Below are 25580 nucleotides of genomic sequence, written 5' to 3' on the forward strand. Positions count from 1 at the left end.
TTCCTGACAAACTGGAAATGAGCTGACCGTACAAATACCAGTCCCAACAAAACTGGGCTTGAATGTGGTAAAGAGGCATTTATCAATGCCAGGCTGGGGAGCACATTCATTACTTTGCCCACAGTGTTCCCAGTGCTAGATTTCTTTTCAGGAATTAAGTAGAACAAAAGATAAATACTATCCAAATGGCAGTATCCTGAAAGGGTTTTAAACTCTCACAACCGCATGCCATTTAGTTTAATTCATTTGTTTTTAGCAATGTCAATAACAGTCAATGAAACAAGAAATAACAAGAATGAACAATGTTTTTCTTGAGTCAGAAGAAGTCATCCCAGACTGGACATAAGAGGTTTTGAATCCAATCCATTATTTCCTATCTAATTAAAATATTTTATCCATCTTAGTACAAGTGCACATAGTGACCAAAGTATTCTTTTATATTCCTGTCTAAAGTTCTGGTTAAAAACTCCATAAACCATACCATTGAGGCAGCTATTGAAACATGCAGTAAAGTATCCTACAACAAAAAGCCAATCTGGAATGATAGGTGCCTTTCCTGGTGGACTGAAACCCATGATTAAACCAGGAATACTGAATGGGCCCCAACAAATCGCAAAAAGGACAAACACTGCAAACATGGTAAGGAAGTTACGTACCTCTCCTGGTTTCAATTTCTGTTTGCTCTCTTGTCTAACACGGTACTTGACCTGAATGACCAGAACCCATATTTGTACATAGCAGTAGATTACAACAGTTACTGGTATAATAAAGTGAAATACTGCAACACCAACAGTTAATGATACATTTGCTGTGAAGATAAATGTACAAGAATATACATGGGGGTGATACTGTAAAGCCCCAACTAAAAACATAGGTAAAACTAGAATAAAGCTAAGCATCCATGTCAGAAAAATATAGAAGCAGGTACTTCTCATGCTGTATAAGTTCTCATATGTGGTGCTATGACAAATGCAGCACCATCGATTGATTGCTATGGCCATTATATTATAGACTGAACCAATAAAACTTAATCCATGAATCATCACTGAAATCTGACATTGTGTGTTTCCAAACGTCCACTGGTTTTGTAAAATGGCACCAATAAGTAAAGGGTAGGGATACACGGCTACTATGATGTCTGCCACAGACAGACTGATGACAAACATATTACCTGAAAAAGAGAAACAAAACAATGCCATCAGGATTATAATTTGTTTGTCACTAGACAAAATATAACACATTAATTACCTGATTGAATTCATGCAAAAGTGTCATTTTCATGAAGATGCAGTTAGGAGCTGTTCTTGTGCCTTGACAACACCATTCCCAACCCAAGCACTTACTTCATTTAGGAAGATTAGCAGTCATGTAGTCAAAACTGTAAACAGCTGAGGTTAGTGAATAAGATAGCTGTGCATGTTTCTTTCTTGGACTAGCTCTATATCAAATGTCTTATAATCATTTTCACTTGTGTTTAAGACTGGGAAAATGAAATGTTTTTTTAAAGTGTGAAATTACATTATTAACCCACTATAAATCATATTCAGTGCTCATAAATACAGTAAGGGCCAACTATGTTGAATTTTATTTTGAATCTTTAGATGAGAGTCAAGTTATTCAGCAATGATTGCTACAAAGGAGGAAATATTTGTTCTTCCAGTATACATATATGGACATACACACATTCACACACATCTGTCAACCTTGCTGTCTATTTTTCAAGCAATCTATAGACTACCTATGTACACACTCATACACAAACATTTCTAGAGAAATACATATATCTATAGCTACACTCTAACCCAAAGATTCCTGGAGTTCATAAACTCAAATGCCATGGAACAACTAGTCACCATCCCCACAAGAGGAGAAAACATACTTGATCTCATCATCACGAACATGGGATCAAAATGTTCAACACCGGAAGTATACCCCTCACTGGTGAGATCAGATCATAAACTAATCTCGCTGGAGGTCCTCATCCCGCCCCCACCTGAAACAAAAAAGACCACAGTGAAAAACTTCTCAAAAGCCGATTTCACACTTCTAAAAACTAGTGTGGTCTCCTTTAAGGCCCCTGAGCCAGTGGTAAACATTACTCAAACCGCTGAATCACTTACAAATGCCTTCTACCAGCACCTACAGGACTGCATGGATCAGGCAATCCCAAACAAAACTAAGACTCTCTATACCAAAGGCAAGCGTCCAGTCTGGTGGACCCCAGCCATAAACAAGCTCTACAACAAAAGGAGGAAGCTACTACAAGATAGAGCAAAATCCTTGAAAGGTAAGACACCTTTGATCATTATAAGTAAAAACTAAGAGCTCTCATAAAATCATCCAAGGCAAATTTTGAGAGAAAAATCGCCAAGGACTCTAAAGAGAATCATAAGGCCTTCTTTAGCTATGTTAGAAACCTAGGAGGAAACTCCCAGATATGCTCAGAATTAGTTCAAAATGATGTGAAAATTACTGAACCTACACACATTGCCAACATACTGGCTGACAGGTTCAGTGCAAACTTCTCCCAAAAGGAGAGATATCTATTCCAGAGGATTGTAGCCCCCCAAACATCTCCACCTCCCAGGTGAGAACTGCCCTCACTAAGGCAAAAAACACAGCATCCATGGGACTGGATGGTGTCCCCGGCTGTGTGCTTCATGAACTCAATGAGGAATTAAACCCACAGTTAGGACAGCTGTTTAATCTTAGCCTCACCTCAGGATACGTACCCAAGGAGTGGCGCACGGCGACTGTGGTCCCACTTCATAAGGGCGGTGCCTCCACAGACCCTGGAAATTACCGCCCCATTAGCTTGACAAGCCTTATCTGCAAAGCCATGGAGAGGATCATAATGGAACTCATAAATAAAGACATAGGAACTTGCAGACTTTGGATCAAACCCAGTTTGGCTTTGTCAAAGGCAGATCCTGCCTCTTAAACTTGGTTGACTTTTTTCGAGACAGTCACCAAGGCCATTGATGAGGGAAAGGCAGTCCATACAGCCTACCTCGACCTGGCAAAGGCCTTCGACACAATACCCCACTCAGGTATCATCGAAAAACTCATCAGCTTGAATGTAAACCCATACATCACAAGATGGGTTGCAAACTGGCTAAGTGACAGAACCCACAGGGTCAGAGTTGCTGGAGCCATGTCAGACTCAAAGCCTGTCACAAGTGGTGTCCCACAGGTCTCAGTCCTGGGTCCACTCTTGTTCGGCATCTACTTTTCTGAAGTACAAGCAAACACAGGAGGGTTATGGCTGACAAAGTTTGCAGATGACTGCAAACTGGGCGCCATAGTCGAAAACACATCTGACACAGATATCCTCCAGAAGGGCCTCACAGAAACGGATAACTGGTGCCAGAGCCATGGCCTGAAGTTAAACGCCAAAAAGTGCATAGGCATACCCTTCGGGAAAAACAAGGTTACCCCTAGCTACCATATAGGTGGCAATCCACTGAGCACAGAAAAGTCATCAGAGATCTGGGGACCCAGGTTGACAGTAGCCTTCGCTTGACACTCATGTTGCTAAAGTAGTTAGGAAAACCTTCTATATCACCCACCTGATCATGAAGGGATTCACATCTAGATCAAGGGAGGTCATCGTCCCCTGTACTCATCACTCATTAGACCTATGATTGAGTACAATGCCCGTTCGGAATGTATCTGACCAGACACCTGCTGCAGCTTGAAAGGCCCCAAATGTTCCTCACCAAAAGGATAAAGGGTCTCAAAAATATGTCTTATGCTGCCCGACTGAAAGAACTCCAGCTCTATTCAGTCTCATACCGCTTGCTCAGAGGTGACCTGTGCCTGACATATAAGGCCATGTCAAACCCAGATTTGATGAATATGCTTCACCTCAAAAATCTAGATCCCTCAGAACCACAAGGGCGGAGACTTAAACCTTGACACGGTTATAAATAGAACGTGCTGGAGGGACAGATTCATCACCCAGAGACTCCCTATGCTGTGGAACAAAATCCCGGTACATGTGAGGCAGAGCACCTCTCTGGCCTTGTTCAAGAGGAATCTTGACCAATGGATGGGAGATTGCAGATATACCCCAGGGATTACTTCAGTGTCACTGCTTGACAGAGGCACAGCAAAATGATAGGCATAGTTTTTATTCAAACTAAAGGGGTGGCGAAAGCCACATAACTATGGGCTAGGCTTATAAATGCCCTTGGGCAGATAGCCTAGTATGAACCTATGAACCTATGAACCTATATGTGTGTGCATATAAATATATATATATATATATATATATATATATATATATGCACATATGGGTCTATGTCAGATGATTGAGTTTTCAGAAACTTGAAAGTCATACTGTTGAGACCATATGATCAAGTTCCTGAAAACTTGAACATAAAAAAAAAAAAAAAAAAAAACCACAAAAAAACATAAAAATCTACCATTTTACATTTTTGCAAGGATTCAACCTCCTGTACACCCCTCATGTGGGGGGCTGAGGCCCCACACCTCCTGCAAATCATATATACTGACTCCAGGAAGTGAGGAAAAGTGTAAATTTCCCAGTCTGCACCATCTCCATTCAAAACCATATGCATTTTGAGTTTCTGAAAAAAAAAAAAAAAAAAAAAACACGATCAGCTGATAGGGACCCATATATATATATATATATATATATATATATATATATATATATATATATATATATATATATATATATATTAATATAGATATTACGCTTGTAAAGTGCCATTATGAGCAAATTTTTGACCTTCTTGATATGACACACTAACTCAGCTTCCCTACCTGTATTTACTGATTTTATTTGCATTTTACTTGTTGAAGGACTGGAAACCAACAGAACTTTTTCAGTCACAACTCATTACAGAAAAAAGAGTTTCTATAGTACATATAAAGAGTGCACAATTTATAGTCATGGTCATGGATTACTATTACAAAAACAGATAGTTAATAACATGCAATACAATACAGTAAGATACAGAGGATAGACTTGCATACTTTAAAGTTAAATCCATTCACTTTTTAAAGATGTGTAATGATCTTGAGCAGGTTTTAATCTGAATAGCTTGTCTAAGGGGTGGGCAGGTCATGCAAAAATCTAAAGCTGAAGGATGATTAATAACATTGCCATCAAACGGATACGCAGATGATGAGCTTTCTGTAAGCTGAAGCAATGATTTCTTCAGCTGAGCAGGTAATGAAATTGACTGAATCCTGAAGAAACTCATGTGGCAGCAGATGAGAAGCAGAGCTGCAAGTAGAAAATGGTGGACTGTATCTATGGTAAAATAAAGATTTCCTTACCAAATGCCACTCCCTTTCTTGTAAAAAGAATTTCCTTGCCAGCTGCCAATATCTCTTATTCATTCAGTTTGTTGGAAACACTTTGAAATGTCTCAAGCTGTAGCTGCAACATTGTTTTTGCCTGTTTTCATTTAATCTCTTCAGTCATTGTTAAAAAAGGGCCCAGTGAGGCCACCAGGTATTTAACTATAGAAAATGTCTCATCATAGCCACTGGATGGGGGGGGGGCTAACTTTGCGGCACCCATGTCAATGGAAAATAGATGCATGACTGCTGAATCATACACCAATTCACTGTATGACACATACATAAATGCATGGAACTAGACATACACAACCGAACCAAGACGCTCTCCACCAAAAAAAGGAAGCTAATCTGGTGGTCCACTCCCATTAATAAACCCTAGAACAGAAGAAAGAAACTGTTGCTGAAAAAGGTGATGTCCCAAGACTGGAAAAACTTCCTTATTAGCCTCAACAAAAAGTTGAGCTCCATCATCAAAACCTCTAAAGCCAGCTATGAAGGCAGAATTGCGGCAGACAATAAAAACAACCACAAAGCCTTCTATAGTTATAGCAAGGATCTCCACAGCAATACCCACATTTTCTCTGAGTTATTGCACAATGGTACCTCCAATACTGATCCAACAGATATTGCCAACATACTGGCCAACAGATTCAGTGCCAACTTTACCCCTCTCTCCCCCCCTAAAGGACCAATCACAATACTGGAAGAATGCCAGGCACCCAGCATTACTACAACACAGGTTAAAGCTGCATTGCCCAAGGCCAAGAATACAGCTACCATGGGACCTGACAATATCCCTGGATGTATTCTACATGAACTACAAAGTGAACTGGCATTGCATCTGTGTGCCCTGTTCAATCACAGTCTCACCTCAGGCTTTGTCCCTATGAATGGTGCACTGCTACAGTCATCCCTCTCCATAAAGGGGGAGCAACTACAGACCCTGGGAAAAATTGACCCATTAGCCTGATGAGTCTGATATTTAAGGCAATGGAGCACATCATTATGGGCCTAATTAACAAGGATACATGGAATCTCCAAACGTTAGATTTCATGCAGTTTGGTTTTGTGAAAGATCATGCCTGCTCAACCTGGTTGACTTCTATGAGTCAGTTACTTAGAGCTGTGGATGAGGGCAAGGCAGTTCATACAGCCTACCTTGATTTGGCCAAGGCCCTTGATACTATTCCCCTCTCAGGAATTATTGATAAACTCACCAAACTAGGCCTCAACCCCTATAATCACTAGGTGGGTTGCAAATTGGCTCACAGATAGAACTCATAGTGTGAAAGTAGTGGACTCCAAGTTAGACAGCTGATCAGTCATGAGTGGAGTCCCACAGAGATTAGTCCTGAGTCCTCTCCTGTTTGGCATCTACTTCTCAGAGGTCCAGGCCAACATGTAGGGACTCTGGCTGACCATGTCTGCAGACAACTGCAAGCTTGGAGCCATTAAAAATGAGTACAATTTAACTTCAATCAATATTTATATAACATTTAAAAAAAAATTACACAACCACAAGCACCAATAACAAAGTCGTCCAAACATCTATTTCAAAAATATGTAAAATAGATGAATAAATGCAAATTCATTTAACAGTAAAAACATAATATTTCAATGTTCTTGCTTTTAAAACACTTTTAACATTATGGTGTTCATTTTACCCACATAGTTTCCTCGTATTAAGCCTTCATTGCCAGCCATATTCTTTGTCCTCAAGATAAATATTCAAGTCTCTAACCAAAGCATTATTAAAATTGTCAGAAACCCTATCCAACACAAAAAAGAAAACTTCCTCATGTCAAAGCAGATAGTAGAATGCTTAGAGAGATAATTTTTGTACAATCCATATTCTTAATTGCATTGATATCTTCACTAATTCTTTCTTAAAATTATCTCATTCTTTTACCCACATAAAAAGAATTACACATTTCTCACAATGTATAACAAACCACTGCTTCAGTTTTACAATCATATATTACAGAAAAAAGCAATCTATTTCCTTGATCTTCATAAATAAAACAACACCTACATAAACTGTATCTAAACATACCTAATCATGGACTACTAACATTTTGATATCTAGAATTAAGACATATTTCTAAATACTATTTAACTTTCAGCCACACTTCCAGATAAAGTTTGGATACACCACCTCTTTACTAATGCCACGAGGACAGCCAAAAAACACTCTCTAGTTATTTTTCACCTATATTTTTAATGTCTTTATCATCAACACTGTAGCAATTTTCAATAAAGTCAGAAATGCATTGTTACTACCAGTATTCTCAATAGGTAAAACATAAATCATTATCAGTTTCAGTTTCACCATTACTACTCAAAATTAATACAGTTTGATTACTTTTGTATAAATGTACATTTGTCTATGTCACAAATGATAATTCAGTAAAGGTGCTTAAAAAATTGGACCATGTTTGCTGGCTCTATTAATAATTACCTTATCCAAAATCTTATTAATATACTCTTTCTCATACCATCTTTTCAAAACATTTCCTTAACAAAGCTTAAAGTATCACAAAACTACTGTTCATTAGAAGTAAGTGGTAGAGTGTTACAGCAGTAGCAAGAGGTTCTCTGGTCTGATTCTCGGCTGGGGTGCCTTCTATGTGTAGTCTACATGTCCTCCTTACATTCTTGTGGGTTTCCTCCAGGTACTCCGGTTTCCTCCCACTTTACAAAGACATGTGTTTGGAGCATTTTTCCCCAGGCCTCCACTGAAAATTGGTTCATTCCAAGTTGATCTTTCCTGGTTAACAATGTTAAAAATAAAATAAAAGTAAGCCCGGAAAGTTTAATAGCATAAGATTTAACCAAATTATTTTGATGTGGGTAGGATGTCCACTACTTACCTGTATAAAGTTATTTATGTAAACAGGTTTCCGACAAATATTTGACTTAACAAAATTCAAATTCCTGCCACAAGTAATATCCACATCCAAAAACTGAATGTTGTGTGGGTGCGTTTTACAACTAACATGTAAAAAATCACTACTAGAGTTAAGCAAGTCTAGAAAGCCATCAATATCAGCAGATGCATTAATGAGGGAAAAAAGATGAGCTACAAAATATACATACAACTTAACATACCCAAAAGCAATTTGGACTTCACTTTAAAAACCTATACTCTTTTTCAGTCATTCAAAACCAAATTTGTAAAAGTGGGGGCAATGTTAGCCCCCATTGCAACATCCATAATTTATATATATAAAAACATTATTAATTGTAAAAAAACTACTGCTATATCCAATAAAACACAAAATGTATTGATCTTACTGGTAGTAAAACTTGTGACTGAGAACAGAAAAATTGTAACCATTCTGATATCTCTTTCCTAATGAATGACAGTATACAATGACGCATTGTCTACAGTATGCATAACTAAATATTTCCATTTATCATCAACAACAACTTCAAGTAACTTTGCAAAATGTCAAGAATCTCTATTGTAAAATAAATTATTTTGTGTTACAAAATTCAAATTTGAATCTGAATATATTGAAATTTCTTCAGGTTTGGACCCCCTGCAGATACTATTGGTTTAAATGGAGAATCAAATTGATTTTTATGAATTTTAGGGGTTGTCAAAATATTTAGCTGACCTTGAATGTTAAACTTTCAGAAAATTATTTGTAGAATAATCTGTATCATCCCGTATAACAATTCAAAAAACATTAAATCAATATATTGATGTGTTGTGTTCACAATACCACAATCAACTTTAATATAACTATATTCATCTGCTAATGTATCAGATAATGTAGAAGTATATCAGTTTCTACGCAATATCACTATATGACCACTTTTATCATCTTTTACTAACATAGCGTCCTTCATCCTACCAACATTATATAACACAAGTAGGAATTGTTCTCAAAAAAAACATGACCGAGTGGAAAACAATATCAGACTGACTCACCCTAAAAGATTTTAACTCGCATATTCTTAAAAGCAGTCCTCAGATTAAAAAAAAAAAATCAACCGAATGAGTTGGTTCAACTACTACAGAGTAAGCTTTTTGAGCACAAAATTCATATCCCCAAGGAGAAGCTACCTGTTTCCTAGTTGGACAAGTTTGTAACACCACTTTCAAAAACTGTTTAACTTGAGCATTGTTAGAAAGGCAGCATCCTTAGGCAGGCAAGCAGAACTGTTTGACATATGTACCTTGATAGAGGAAAACAAAACACTGGAAAGTAATCATGAACCAGCGGCAGCTGGTCCTGAAGATGATCCTGATTCTTTGACTGGCATCAACTAGAAAACCTTTTTCACTTGCACATAAATGAATTTCTTCTAGCAAGATGTATCACTTCTTTTAATACCCTTTGAATGTCCTCAGAAAAAGAATGCATAAACTGTATTAAGCTTCTAACATCAAGGCAGTTAGCAGAAGCAATTCTAGACTGAATTGTATTAAACTCACCCAGCCTTGTGTGAGAAAATCCAGTCTGTGGGGAGGCTTAAGATAATTGCCATGGATCAGAGTTGAAAAAAAAAAACGAGAACCATTATTGCCTTAGTCAAGAATGAGTCACCACCAAAGATTTTGAAGAGTACTTCCAAATCTGAGAAGAACTCTAAATATTAGTGGAAAGGGTGGAAAAGCATACAGGAACATTCCTTTTCATGTGAATGAGAAAGCATCTGTCTTCCAGTCCTGTTTGCATGGAGTCCTATAGCAGAATTGATTTAGTTGTTTGTTCTGGAAGAAAGTAAATAGTTCTCGCTGAGGTGATCCTACAGCTAGATCCGTTGCTGGAAGATCCCAGGATAAAGATTCCATTCATGACTGCCTGTCCTGGTCCTGCTGAACTTGTCTACAGCTAGGCATTGCTCTGTTGGATTGCACCAAAGCTGAAAAGTCAAATTGAGATGAGTTGGTTCATACAAGGTCATCATAACAAGTCTGGAAAGATGGTAAGATTTGGTACCCAGCTATTTTTTAAGTACCATAACACAGTGGTGTTGTCTTTTCTTACATTTGCAAGGTATTGTGGACCAGAGATAATACAAGACCTTCAAAGCATTGTTAACTGCCAACAACTGACTGACATTTATGTGCTTCTGTGTTTCTACAGGATCACACAGAGCTTGCACATTCACCTCCTTTTGAAAATGGTGCCCACAGCAGGTCTGAGATTTCTGGGGACAAAGAGTGTAGATCCTGAGTCTGGATAGATCTCTTGGACTATTTCATTTTCTTCAGGTGTAGTCTGGCCAAGGAAAGCATGAGAAACATTGCTGCCATGTAACCCAGAGTCAAGCAAAACTCACGTACAAATGTATGGTTTTGACTACAGAAAATCAGGATGCACTTTTGAAACATTTCTATTTTGCTTTGGGGAAGAAAGACTCTTCCCATAGCAGAGTCCAACAAACATTCCAGTAAATCATTCAGTGAGATGGGATGAGAGAGGACTTCTGAAAGCTGATTTAAAAAACCAGACTGAGTAGAAATTCCTGAACAGTTGGAAAAGAATCTTGACAGCTGAAAAACGAGTCTGCAAAGATAAAACTGTCATCCAAATATGGAAAGATGTGAATTCCATGACCTCTACAGTAAGCAATGACTTGTGCTACATGCTTTCTAAATACCCTTGGTGCAGTGGAAAGTTCAAAGAGTAAAACAGAGGACTGATAATGTAAGCCAATTACAGCAAATTTTAAGAAAAGACTGAAATATTTTGTAATGGTAATGTTATGATAGGCACCCTTTATATCCATCTCTACAATTAAAGCTGGAGGGGGGAAATATAGGTACAAGAGACTGAAGACATGCAACTTTAAGTTTGGAATCTAGACAATATGGTTTAGAAAAGAAATATCCAACAAAAGCCTTTATGATTTTACTGTTTTGGGAACTAGAAAAATTCTGGATTAAAAGTTTTTGCCTAGGAGTTTCAGAAACAAAAGCTCTATGACTCCCTGAGACAACCAGTGTTGCAGAATGGGAGAAAATGGAGGGATCTGGTTCCCTATGCAAGAGGTAGTTCCTTTCAAAAGAGATAAGGATTCCAATTACTAAGTGTACCCCAACTGGATGACCTTTAGAACCCAACTGTCTGAAACATTCTGATGAAACAAGGGAAGGTGAAGTCTAAAAGAACTGTAGAGGTTACAAGGGTTGTGGGGGGGTGCAGATTTAGAAGAGGTAGATAATCATCCTGACTGAGACAATTGTCCTTGATTTTCAGAGGCTTTTTATTTATTTTTCTTTTCTTTTAAAGTCTCCTTCCATTGCTTTTTAAAACAGTGTATGCCGGCTCCTTCCTGCTTAAAATGCTTATTGGAAAAGGGAGCTGAGGAGAATGGAAATTACTATTTACTCTGAAAAAGAAGAGTTGCAAGATCTAAAATACTGCATTAATCATTTTTCCAATTGTATCACTCTCCTTAAGCACCTCAGCTGTCAAACAGAAATTCTTTATCTAAGGAAGAATTTAAACTTTCAGATTTAACATAATCAGGAAGATTTTAAGAATGAAGCCAGCTGAGCAAGGAGTAGGAGCTCTGGAGGAAAACTCAACAGCATCATACAATCACTTTAAAATATGTTTAGCCACATGGGAACCAGCTGTTGCAGGAGCATGTAATTATTTATTTACCTCAGAAACAGGATGGTCAGGCATTGCTGTCTGCATGTTCTTGAAGGATAACAATACAAATGTAAAATTCTGAAAGTTAAAGTAGTATATGAATACACGTTCTTCTCATATATATCCATTGTTTTCCTATCCTTGTGAGACAGAATGGGGCTAGCTGCAGTAACCTGTTAAACAGAAGCAGATGTGTGGAGAAAAATATCTGCTGTTCTGGTTTAGCATTAGAAAACAGGTACTTGTGTGGAAGGGGTACATTGTATAACTTCAGACGTCTTGCAAGAAGAAGACTGACCATCAGGTAAGCTTGAAGCATAAACATGACGCAATGACACTCCCAAAAATGCAGTTTCCAAGCAAAAAATGTTTACATAAAAACACAATTTTTCCTTATAAAATAATAGATAGTGAAAGGCTTATCCCAATTTGGACTTATCTGCCCAGCTCCTGAAGCTTGCTAGCCAACCAACAATTTCCATTCAAAATTTTTTTTATTATTAAAATTATTTAAGAGAATTGCATATATTTATTTATTTATTTTTATTTTACATTTGTTGACTGGGATAGTCCAACTGGATACATGTCCATTTACAGCGGAGGCCCGGGGAGAAAAGCTCCAAGATAATAATACACATTGAACATTTAGTAAATGCTAGTTTTAAACAGCTTACAGTCATAAGCAATACCAGTATTTATCACATTTAGTACTAACTTATTATAAAACACTTTACAAAAACATAACATTGTTTTCAAAGTTAAACATACATAACATTACATTCAGGTTTAAGACACACTGAGCAATAGTTATAAAATTGACCCTTCCTGAAATGGAGTGGTAGAAAAAAGTTAGAAGTAGTTGAAGGTAAGGCACCTAAGAAATAGAGAGATCACTAGTCATGATAAAAACATGTTAAAGACCCAACCAACAATTTCACAAGGCCCATAAATGCAAAACTCTGGTGGCAAGAAAAGCTCTGACAATTTTCACAGTTTAAATTTCTTTTTGTGGAGCTCTGACAGTTGGAGTGCTTGGAAGGCACCCTTTGCTTTGTGAATTTGGCAAATGACAGGGGGTAGGACAGCTTTAATGAATGAATGCATCCCTCATATCCATCATGCACCCATACACTGAGCTTCAGTCAGCAGTTATTCATACAGATGAGGACATGTTGTATCCAGTTGCATCAAGTCATTTTCACAAACAAACTGTGTCCACAGAGTAAGTTTAAGGATCACAGTTTTGAGCTGTCATTATTGTGACAAATCAGACATTTCCTTTTTTCAGTTAATCCAGGATGCAGTTACCCAAATGTGATAATATAATGGTTATGTGTCAGAACAACAACCCCACAAGATGTAGGGAGAACAGTCCCTTTGCAACTATCCAAAATGTAAAGGTTTTAAATTGCTGTTGTTGCATTTGCAATTTTGTCCCAATAGTATGGCAGTTAGTGTAGAAGACTAGAGCTACAAGCTGTTTCTTGTGCCCATGTGCCCAGGGTACAGAGTTTGATTCCTTCCTCCTCCATTTGCCTACTGTATGACTATGAGAAACTCACTTAAATAGATCATGATCCTGGGTCATCACTAAGAAATGCAAGTTATATCTAGTGGAACCACCTGGTCAACAGATATGGTAAAAAACAGTATAAAAAACTGGCAAAAGTGTTAGGGCTATTACTAAATTAGAACTGAAATTTCCAGGTCTTGGCGATGGCCCTGGGTCATCTTCAGTGATGAAAGTGAAACAATGAAAGAAGAATAAAAAAGTATGATTAATTGATTGATTCATTTACTCATTATGCCTCCTGTGCCTCTTCTCAGGGAGACTTAGGAGGACTGTCAGCTTAAGAAACTTGCTCAGAGTCATGCTGCTCAGAAGTGGAGGCTGAAGGAGTGAGACTGAGGTTAGAAAGATAAAATTTAGTACCACTTGACTCCCATGTTCATAGTTAAAAGACAGACTTCATGGTATGGTCTCTTAACTTAAAACAACCATCACAGATAATTAAAGAATTCCTTGCATTACTTGGAAAATTGACTTCCTACATTGTACTCTGAAAGTTCATCGTTTTGGTAAGTGCTCATACCTGGAGGTGGTTTTAAAGCAAAACCATTAGGCTTTTGTTTTATTTCAATGCCAATATATGCACTTTTTAATGATGTCTAGCAGTTTGTATCAATCAAAATACAGGCAAAATAAGAATGAGCTTTTTTCCATCTTGTTCAGAAAATGATAGTAATGCAAGATGTATCTTATTTACACAGCACAGTAGGTACAAACATATTACATCTGTTGCAACTTTTAACATGAGAAGTGTCCAATTAAAAAGGTCAAACTGTGCTCACAAACACTTATTTGGTCCAGGTCACCCCACCTACCTTCCCTCCCAGCAGAACAATTCTGTGAGCATGTCTGTGGAGGTGAATAGTATCTGTGTAGTTTTTATGAAGATAAACCCATATCTCCCCCCATAATATATATTATTTTTCTTCCAGGAATCATCTCATGCCACATTGTACCACCTCCCCAGCTATCACCACTCACATTTTAATATACTGAAGCCAAAGAGAACAGATAATGAGATTGCTATCTGTGTCTGATGTACAGCTAATGAATTTAGTTTGCATCAAAGTAATGTATACCTACATACTCTGGATTCTTGAATAAATGCAAAATCAAAATTCTGAGGCAGACACTTTTACAAATCCAGTCTTGTACCACACACAGGACAGAATTAAAAAGTGTCATCTACATGATAAGTAAAACAATTGTTTTAATTTGGGATTCAGCAGGAAAAAAAAAACTTATTTTATAAATGATAGCATCTATGTTAAGTATGCACAATTTCTGTTGAGTTAAAGTTAAATCCTGGTGAAATTGTGACACTCGCTCTACATCATAAAAGTTAAAATATGCAAACTCAGAACTTCTAAACTTGATCACAAGTTGGTAACTTATCTAGCTCTGTCAGTAGAGTATAAGACCCTTTAATTTCAGGGTTGTGGGTTCAAGCCACACTTGTACAACTCCACTGGAGTTGGGGATTGATATAATGACAAATATGCTTACCTCACATGTACAAACTGTAAGTTTTGATTCTCACTTTTGAGGAGACATTGGCTAGGCTTAATATGGTCCACGGGCAGTTAGACTAGGATTTACATATGAAGTAGTAAAATGAACTTTGCCACTTCAAAACCTTAACTTAAAATAATTTACTTCAAGATTTAGTTCATTCTAGGCTATAAAGAAATTATCCTGCAAATTGTTAGGGTATCCGGATGCTATCCTTATGGGGTATTACAAAGCATTTTAGAAATTAGGCAATGCTGTGTTTTTCATGAGCCAGCCTTCAATGTCTGTCTTAATGAAAAATGTTTAGTTTAAATCCTTAGAAATGTAAGTAAACAAGATGGTGAGTTGCATTCAGATGTAAGTCCCTCATATGAAGGCAGAATAAAAACCTCTCTTTCCCTTCTTTGTATACAGTTTAAGAATAAAACTGAGTATAAAAAGAACAATTTAACATTTAAATTTGTATGGGTTGCTTGTGAATTTAGAACTAACTATTATGCATAGACTATTTTCTTGTAATACCGGATCTATATGTTTATCATTTCTAGACTTTGCAATGTGCAGCTTTTAGCAGTTCTCTATATTCAAAGAAACAACAATATTATCTCATTTAAAATGCAGTTTTGGATTTTAAGATAGGATTGAAGGAATTTCAATATAATTTAAACAGATTTGTGTTTTGATCAAACTTTACAGTAGAGTGCCTAATCTTAAAAGAATTGTGAATGAAAGCAAACTTCTTTTAGGAATAATGCCCGGATTATTCCATTTATTATTTGTACATTTTGATGCAATGTATTTTAGTGAAAGTGAGTTATGCTTTTAAACTGTCCAACGTTTACAATGTTATTAAGATTGAATTCATGTTTTAAATCAGTTATCTGGTTATTTGGTAACATTCCAACAGTTTTATTCTAGTTAATGTCTGGCTCAGCAATAGAAAACAATTTAGATAGTCTGTGGCACATACCATTAACAACTAATGACATATCTTAGAGATGTAATGACTCAGTCTTAATTAAGTAAAATCTCCAGGACCAGTGTGTTGCTCATGTTTAGCTTATCACTGTTGTGTGTCAGTCTCATAACTGGATGTACTCTTTCTAAATTGACAGGATAGGTATTATGTCACCTCTTATCTGTCTCACTGCTCTCTCCAGGCTCAGCTACCCAGACTGGATTCCATTTTCCACATGTTGAAATATTAACAGTTAAAAGCTGCACTGAAACCAAATTTTTTTGAAAATGTGTAATAGGAGTATCCATCTGTGGAAAACTGTGTGACAAAACTGACTGATATGCTTCATCAAGCACACTGAGACTTGTTTCATTTCCTGTCACATTCTGTCAGACTCAGAATGCATTTTCACAACTATAATTAATTTACAAAGATTTAATTTCAGTGTACTTGTAAAATTATAAAGCACTGCCTTGCCTGGTCTTTTTCCACTTCAAATTTACATAAAACAATTAGGGAGAGAGGCAACATAGTGGTAGAGTAACTAATATGATATCCATGGGTTATAGTGTTTGATTCTCTGACTAAGTTACTGGCTGGGGTGTGTTACGTGCAGAGTCTTCATGTTCTCTATGTGTCCATGTATTTTTCTGGATGCTACTGTTTCATTCCAAACTCAAAGGATGAGTCAGTAGGTGAACTGGCAGTCATGGAACATGTCATTAGGTGTGTAACTATATGTGTGTGTTTTTGTATGTGTGTCTGTGTGTCCATTCATTTGAACATGTGTGTTTGTGAGTGATTGTGTGTGTGTGTGTGTGTGTGTGTGTGTGTGTGTGTGTGTGTGTGTGTGTGTGTGTGTGTGTGTGTGTGTGTGTATTTATCCCTTAGAATATTTTACTAATATAACAAAAAAATTGAAACATGCACACTCACACATATACACATTTACATTTACACACATACATCATACAAATATTACACAAAAATACACACATGTTCAAATGGATGCATTTGACTATGATCATGATTACAGTATTAAAATCTAATTCTGCTAGTTAAGGGCATTAAATAAATCAAAGCACAATTAATGGCTTATGATCATAACAATGCACAGAGTCTGTACCATGTTTCCTTACTCTCTCTCTTTTTAGTACTTACCAGCATTTCTGAGTTTCTTGTTTTGCACAACAGAGAAAATCACAAGAAGATTTCCAAGGATGTCCACAATGGCTGTAAAGAGTATCAAACCAGCTAAAAAAACTGTCATCCCTTTTGATATCTTATATACTGGAAAAAGACTAGAATTACTAGCAGGGAGCATGCATTTAGTGCAGGTAGCATTTATGTACTGCATATCTATAGCAGAACTTATTGATATGTTATTATCATTAAAATTGAAGGAAACAGATAGCTTTCAACTTCTTTACAGTTTGGACAGGAGGCACCTGGAAAACGTGTTCACTAAATGACTTTGTCAAACATCAAAATGTATTTATAACATGAAGGCTAAAGAAAGCACATTGTGTCCCTTTAGAATATACCTCATAACTTAGAAGGAGCGTTAGATAATGTAAAGGGATCAACTAAGTTTGATCTACAGCAACACATTTTATATGTACTAATATTTTTAATATTTTCATCTTTCCTGTTTAACAAGACAAGGAAAAACAGATGAATTAGTGAAATGCGGCTCACAAATGCTCTTAAGTGATCAAGGCAGCTGGCATTATAAAAATATACTTTTCTTGCAGCCAAAAGGGAAGCACAAATGTATCTCAAACATGCATTTGTCTGACACCTTGCAGTTCTGGATAAGTTGCTCTCATTTTCGTATTGTTTCCATCAAGACAATATTTATATATGGCTTTAGTTTCAACCCGAGCTTAAATAATCAACTAGCTGCAACACGAGCTTAAATAATCAACTAGCTACATTCCTCTTTACTTTAACTGCATATCATCCCTTAAAAGGTGGGCAGTCTTTGGGTTTGTTACTATGCAGTTCATATTGCTTAAATAGTTGCAGTTGAGCCTCTAGAGAGCTGCAGTAAAATTTCAGCTCCAAACGATTAGAATCCCAGAGGAAAATAAAGTTGTTCATTGACTATAACTAAATCAAACTTGGCATAGCAGATTGTGTATTCATATTACACTGTCTGATGGAAATTTTTGAAACGTTTTTCTTCTAGTTAATGCTATATGCTAAAGTTTACAAAATCTTTGGAAACAAGATCTTTGACACGGTTAATGTATATGGCAATGATCACAACAACAATATGCTATTCATTATTAAAACATAATGCAAGGAACTAACAGATTTTAGTTGATTTGAAGTGCATGAAGAAATTATTGCAGCACACCGTCAAAAATAGCACGCATTAAAAATTGACATATGGTTAACAGTCTAATGCAGTGCCATGTACTGTGAACCCATAAGTCTGTAAATGCACTAAGGAGAATTTTTAGAAATGTAAAATATGTGCCAAAAAAAAGGCTGAGTGCATAATGATCACATCATGTAGTGTACTGTATCCTTGCTTTATAAACCTTATTTCTTCAGATGGTGGCACTCAGGAATCCAAGACGGCATTGTTGTTATCTGTATCGCTACTGCAAGTAGATAATAGATAAAATAGAACACTGCTGTCATAATTTGCCAGTTAACACTAAACTTTACTTTGAACAGAAGTCATGCAATATTGCTGCCATCTTTGTTTCTTATACTGGAAACATTTTCTTGGAGGATGCATAATGTGTTTAAATGAGGATCATAAATATGTGTTTATATGATCTTCAGAGATTAGACTGATATACTGGCATACACATCGTCATAGTCCATTCTACTATCATTATGCTCCCCACTCATTTATGAGGTTGTCATTTCATATTTAATCATAGTGACCATAAATCTTTGCTTATGTTTTAGCAGAGAATGGCTTTAAAAGTATCAGATATGTACTAGGCAAATAATTTTAAGACACATTTTGTTCCACAGGTGCACAGTGCTCCTAAACCTATTTGTTTTTGCTGCTGTTTCATGGGAATACATATATATATATATATATATATATATATATATATATATACACACACACACACACACACACACACACACACACACACACACACACATATACACACAAACATACACACACATATATACATGTATATATGTATATATATTGTTTGTGTCTTTCGGCTTTTCCCGGTTAGGGGTCGCCACAGTGGAACTCCGGTCCGCTAATGATTGGTAGTGGATTTTTACGTACTGGGTTACCAGCCCTGACACACAACCTTCAACGAAGGCACGCCCCATTCACTTATGCCTCCACACAGAAGACGTTCTAACTGAGAATCGAACAGGACAACGTCTTGCTATGAGGTGACAACGCTACCGCAGCACCACCACCGCAGTACATATATATATATATATATATATATATATATATATATATATATATATATATATATATATATATATATATATATATATATATATATATATATATATATATATTGAAAATACTGAATTTGATTATTTTCACCTAATTATTATACAGCACGTCAGTATTGTGAGTCAGTAATGTGAAAACTTTACATTGTGAACATTGCTGTTTTGATAGTAAACTGTATATATGTATATCTATACTGACTCACAATACTGACGTGCTGTATAATAATTAGGTGAAAATAATCAAATTCAGTATTTTCAATATCATTGTTACTTACACCTGCTGCCACTTACACCTGCCTTTTGTCCAACAGTATGTATACCTGACATACATGTTTTTGCAGATGGGCAAACCCCCTGCACCTCCCATGTATATATATATATATATATATATATATATATATATATATATATATATATATATATAGCTTGATATAGATATATATGGGTCTACTGTATTTGGTCGAATTACACTTGGTCAATTGAATTCAGGCAGCCCACTGCACTGAAAGTACATTTGACTGAAAGCAGATTTGGTCAAAAATTAAATATAGCCCCTGCCCCACTGCAGTGCGTCTCTGGAGTGAGAATAATAAGTAAGTGGGTGGGGGGCATAGTCCCCCAAATTTTGCAAATAGTTTTTACCAAACACACACGCACACACACACACACACACACACACACACACACACACACACACATATATATGTATATATATATATATATATATATATATATATATATATATATATATGTAGGTTCATAGGTTCATAGGTTTATACTAGGCTATCTGCCCTAAGGCATTTATAAGCCTAGCCCAAATTATTGTGGCTTACGCCACCCCTTATATGAAAAAATACTGTGCCCATTAGTTTGTTGTGCCTCTGTCCAGCAGTGACACAGAGATGATTCCTGGGGTAAACCTACGATCTCCCATCCACAGGTCTAGATTTCTCTTGAACAGAGTCAGCGAGGTGCTCTGCCTCACATGGACCAGGATTTTATTCCACAGCATAGGGAGTCTCTGAGTGATAAATCTATCCCTCCAGCACGTCCTATTTATATCCGTGCTAAGGTTTAAGTCGCTTGCTCTAGTGGTTTTGGTGGATTTGAATTTTTTGAGGTGGAGCATTTCCATTAATTCCGGGTTGGACATGGCCTTGTATGTCAGGCACATGTCACCTCTGAGCAGACGGTATGCGACTGAATAGAGCTGGAGTTTCTTCAATCTGGCAGCATATGACAGATTTTGGAGTCCCTTTATCCTTTTGGTGAGGAACTTTTGGGGTCTCTCCAATTGCTGCAGATGTCGGGTGAGATACTTCCCGAATGGGGCATTGTACTCGATCATTGGTCTGATAAGTGAAGAGTACAGGGGAACAATGACCTCACTAGATCTGGATGTGAATCCCTTCATGATCAGGTGGGCAATGTAGAAGGTCTTTCTAACCACTTTAGCAATGTGAGTGTCAAAAGAAAGGCCACTGTCAACCTGGGTCCCCAGGTCCCTGATAACCTCTTCTGTGCTTAGTGGATTGCCACCTATATGGTAGCTTGGGGTTACCTTGTTTTTCCCGAAGGGTATGACTATACATTTTTTTGGCGTTTACCTTCAGGCCATGGCTCTGGCACCAGCTATCTGTTTCCGTGAGTCCCTTCTGAAGGATATCCGTGTCCGATGCACTTTCCACTATGGCGCCCAGTTTGCAGTCGTCTGCAAACTTTGTCAGCCAAAGTCCTCCCATGTTGGCCTGTACTTCTGAGAAGTAGATGCCAAACAATAGGGGCCAAGGACCGAGCCCTGTGGGACACCACTTGTGACCGGCTTGGAGTCTGACACAGCGCCAGCAACTCTAACCCTGTGGGTTCTGTCCTTAAGCCAGTTTGCAACCCATCTTGTGACATATGGGTTTACATTTAAGCTGGTAAGTTTTTCTACAATACCCGAGTGGGGTATTGTGTCGAAAGCCTTTGCAAGGTCAAGGTAGGCTGTATGGACTGCCTTTCCTCATCAATGGCCTTGGTGACTGTTTCAAGAAGTCAACCAAGTTCAAAAGGCATGATCTTCCCTTGACAAAGCCAAACTGGGTCGGGTCCAATGTCTGCAAGTCCCCTATATCTTTGTTTATGAGCTCCATTATGATCCTCTCCATAGCTTTGCAGACTAGACTTGTTAAGCTTATGGGGCGGTAATTACCAGGGTCCGTAGAGGCACCGCCTTTGTGGAGTGGGACCACAGGTGCCGCACGCCACTCCTTGGGCACGTATCCTGTGGTAAGGCTAAGATTAAACAGCTGCCTTATGTGCGGGTTTAATTCCTCATTTAGCTCGTGTAGCACACAGCCGGGGACACCATCCGGTCCCATTGATGCTGTGTTTTTAGCTTTAGAGAGAGCAGCTTTCACCTGCGCATTTGAGATGTCTGGGAGGCTACACTCGGCTGGGATAGTTATCTCTCCTTTAGGGGAGAGGGTGAAGTTTGCACTGAACCTGTCTGCCAGTATGTTGGCAATGTCTGTGGGTTCAGTGATTTTTGTATCATTTTGGACTAATTCTGAGCATATCTGGGAGTTTCCACCCAGGTTCCTAACATAGCTGAAAAAGGCCTTATGATTGTCCTTTGAATCCATGGCAATTTTTCTCTCAAAATTGGCCTTAGTTGATTTTATGAGTGCTCGTATTTTTTACTAATAATGATCAGGGGTGACTTCCCTTTTATGGATTTTGTTCTATCATGTAATAGCTTTCTCCTCTTATTGTAAAGTTTGTTAATGGCTGGGGTCCACCAGACTGGACGTTTGCCCTTTGTGGAAAGAGTCTTGGTTTTATTTGGGATTGCCTGATCCATGCAGTCCTGGAGGTGTTCATAGAAGGCATTTGTAAGGGCTTCCGCAGCTTGGGTTGTGGTTTCCTCTGGCTCAGGGGCCTTGAAGGATACCACACCAGTCTTGAGTAGTGTGAAGTTTGCTTTAGAGAAGTTCTTCACTATGGTCTTTTTGCTTGGGGTGGGGCGGGATGTGGATTTCCAGTGAGATTAGTTTATGATCAGATCTCACCAATGAGGGATATACTTCGTGTGGAGCATTTTGTCCCCATGTTTGTGACAATGAGATCTAGTATATTTTCTCCTCTCGTGGGAACAGTGACTAGCTGTTCCATGGCATTTGAATTTATGAACTCCAGGAACCGTTGGGCTAGAAAGTTAGGGCTTGAGTAATGTTCCCAGTCTATATTCGGGTAGTTGAAGTCACCCAATATGATGGTGTTTGGAGATACATTTATACCCTCCAGTGTCTTCAGGAAGGCTGTGTGGGGTTCCTGAGTTTGAGAGGGTGGCCTGTAGCATGCTACAATTTGTAGAGCAGTTTTGCCTATGGTTAGTTGCACCTGGATGGTTTCGAAGCTTATGCGTTGCCACCAACCTGGAGGTGTGAGTATCCTTTATGAATATGGATACACCCTCCTTTGTGGTGTGGTCCGGGTTTTGGGGCGGAACGCATGATATGAGGTAAAACCTAATACTTCGGGTGCTCTCAGGAGCCTTGAACCAGGTTTCAGTTACAGCACAGACATCGATGTTCTCCATACTGAGAAGGGCCTCGAGTGCGTGCATTTTGAGATTTAGACTTCTGGCATTGAGCAGCATTACCCTCAGTTTCTTCCCATTTTTGTTTTCTAGGGTGGTAGGTTTAGAATTTGAGCCTTGCCTAAAAAGGCACTATGGGGTGGCAAGAGCCTTAGCCAATATCCGGAATCCCAGGGTGACAGGTGCAAGCAGTCCCTTGAGCAGCGTGGCTTGTCAAGCATGTCATCCCAGGCAGACAGACACTGGATCCCTTTGAATGACACCAGACATTAAGCCAATTGTTAAAGCTGATCATCTTGTCTCTATATTGTGGCATCATTCTTGGTGAAGGAAGGATACTGCTCAGGGTTAGGGTCATACCTGCCTGGGCTACATAATCAGAGAGCTCCTCTATGTCTTTCATGTAGTCCAGGGAGGTACGTCTCAGGTCGTTCACACCAGCATGGACAATGACTGTGTCATATTTGTACTTGCCATGGAGTGACCCGAGTGCTTGTGTTATGTGGCGGATTCTAGCGCCCGATAGGCAGCTTACTGTGACCCTCTCCTTGTTCAGCCTGGTGAGTGGGACGTCAGTGTGTCTGACTATGGAGTCACCTATGACAAGTATGTTTGGTGTTGTATTTGGCCTTAAGGGCTGTGACTGCTTTGCACACTGCTTTTGTGGTTTATGTGTTGCTTGTGGGGTGTCTTGAGGTAGCAGTTGTTTGGGTGTCTGCTTTGGAGGCCTCTGCTGTTTAGGTAAATTTTTACTCAGAGCCTCGAGTATGTCTTTGTGTGTTTATGTGTTTGATTCAGTGGAGTGGTAGCATTATGTGAGGCTGGTTTTGTGGTGTGTGTAGTTGCCTTCTCCTCCTGTCTGGTCTTGCCAGTCCTGAGTTGAGAGAGCTCAGCCTCCAGTTTGGCTAAATAGCTGCATCTCTCAAGTATTTGTGTTATGTGGGAGGAGGAGAGGGTTGTCTGTGTACATGAGGCAGTTATAACATTGCCTCAAGATTCCCAGATTCACCAGCTGGACCGGAGGAGATTGACAACTGACCTTTGGACATGCTAGAATAATATTGGGAAATCCTTAATTGAAAACAAGGGCCAGTGGGGAGTGAGGGTGTAGTGCTTTTAATTTTTAGTGCTGACTTATATAATTGCTTTAGTGAGCAAGTGCCAGGTAACTTGAGTGCAATGTGTTACAAGTAACTAAATGCAAAAACGACAAACAGTAACTTTCTTTCAAGTGAAACAAGGAAATAAGTACAGTAAGCAATGCAGATATCACTAGTGATCCACAGAAGCGCTGAGAAGTTGCGTATTAGGTGGAATTAGCTTGAGGGAAATAACAAGCAAACAAACAACAAGCATATAAACAAAGCTAGATTCAGTAGGCCTGGATCTAGTCTATGCTAGAGCAAACAAGGTGAACCAATTTCAGTAAGATACAGTTCAAATATTCAGGCACTATAAACCTTTAACCAGAAAATTCCCAGCTCAGAAGGGCAGAGTCCAGCCTCTTCTCCCACAAGAGTGCAGACCACGAACCTTCTTAATGTAAAATAACTGGCCTGAAGCCCAAGTGCCTAAACCAGAACTAATACACTTGGACACTGGGCTCTCAATCAGCAGTTCCCAACTTAGAAGGATGAAAGCTACCTCTCCTGCCACCACAGTGCTTGCCACAAACCTTCCTAATGTAAAACAACTGTTCTGAAGCCCAAGTTATATATATAACTTTATATAACAGTGAATACACTACAATTATTTGGGGGCTGTGCCCCCCACACCCCCTTACTTATAATTCTCATGCCAGGGTCACACTGCAGTGGGGCAGGGGCTATATTTCATTTTCAACCAAATTTGCTTTCAGTCAAATGTGTTTTCAGTGAAGTGGGCTGCCTGAATTCATTTTCGACCAAGTGTTATTCAACCAAATACAGTAGATCCATACATATATACATATATATATATATCTTTATTTATATGAATACATGTTTATATACGTTGTTTAATTATTTCTTAGATTTCATTTTTGGATTAATGCTTCCTTTTGGTATGTTTGTATCAGTAGTATGTTTTGTACTATTTTATTTATGTTTTTATTTTTTTTTAATTAATTGTTTTATTATAAGATAATAACTTTTCATTTCACATTGCATTTATTGAGTATAAACAAGATGGCAGAACTTTCTTCTTTTTTTTTTATGTCTGAGCTTTGCAAGGCAACAGACTTGATACCAGGCTCTCTTTGTGCAGTAGTATTTATTTATTATTATTTATTTATTTGGCATTTGTTGTCCAGGTTGGTCAGACTGATTAAAAACCCTTTTACAGTGGATGCCCAGGGATAAAAGCTCCACCAGTAATACAGACAAATAGTCAAAGTAAAAAAAATCCAAATTGTATAGACAAAAAGAAATAGGTAGTTAAACAAGTGCAAAGGTCTGTGCACATATAACATAACAAATCCACAGTGTAACAAGTTGTATATTAGAAGCTATGTAGAGATATGAACCATGGTACTAAGAATGGTATAGTACTAACAACAAGTAATGAATA

At 38.0% G+C, this 25580-nt stretch overlaps 1 protein-coding gene across 1 annotated transcript; it reads right to left on the bottom strand.

Annotated features, from left to right (window-relative positions):
• Positions 1–377: 377 nt before the first annotated feature.
• Positions 378–17318, bottom strand: LOC122808287 (melatonin receptor type 1C-like). The gene is made up of 2 exons (XM_044079251.1): positions 17156–17318; positions 378–1171 (listed from the first exon to the last, which is right to left on the bottom strand). The coding sequence occupies exons 1-2, from the start codon at positions 17316–17318 to the stop codon at positions 378–380; spliced, it is 957 nt and encodes a 318-aa protein (XP_043935186.1).
• Between the last annotated feature and the right edge of the window lie 8262 nt (positions 17319–25580).

This window comes from Protopterus annectens, chromosome 8.part0, assembly GCF_019279795.1.
Source record: "Protopterus annectens isolate FY-2018-M chromosome 8.part0, PAN1.0, whole genome shotgun sequence".
In the NCBI taxonomy this organism is placed as follows: Eukaryota; Metazoa; Chordata; order Ceratodontiformes; family Protopteridae; genus Protopterus; species Protopterus annectens.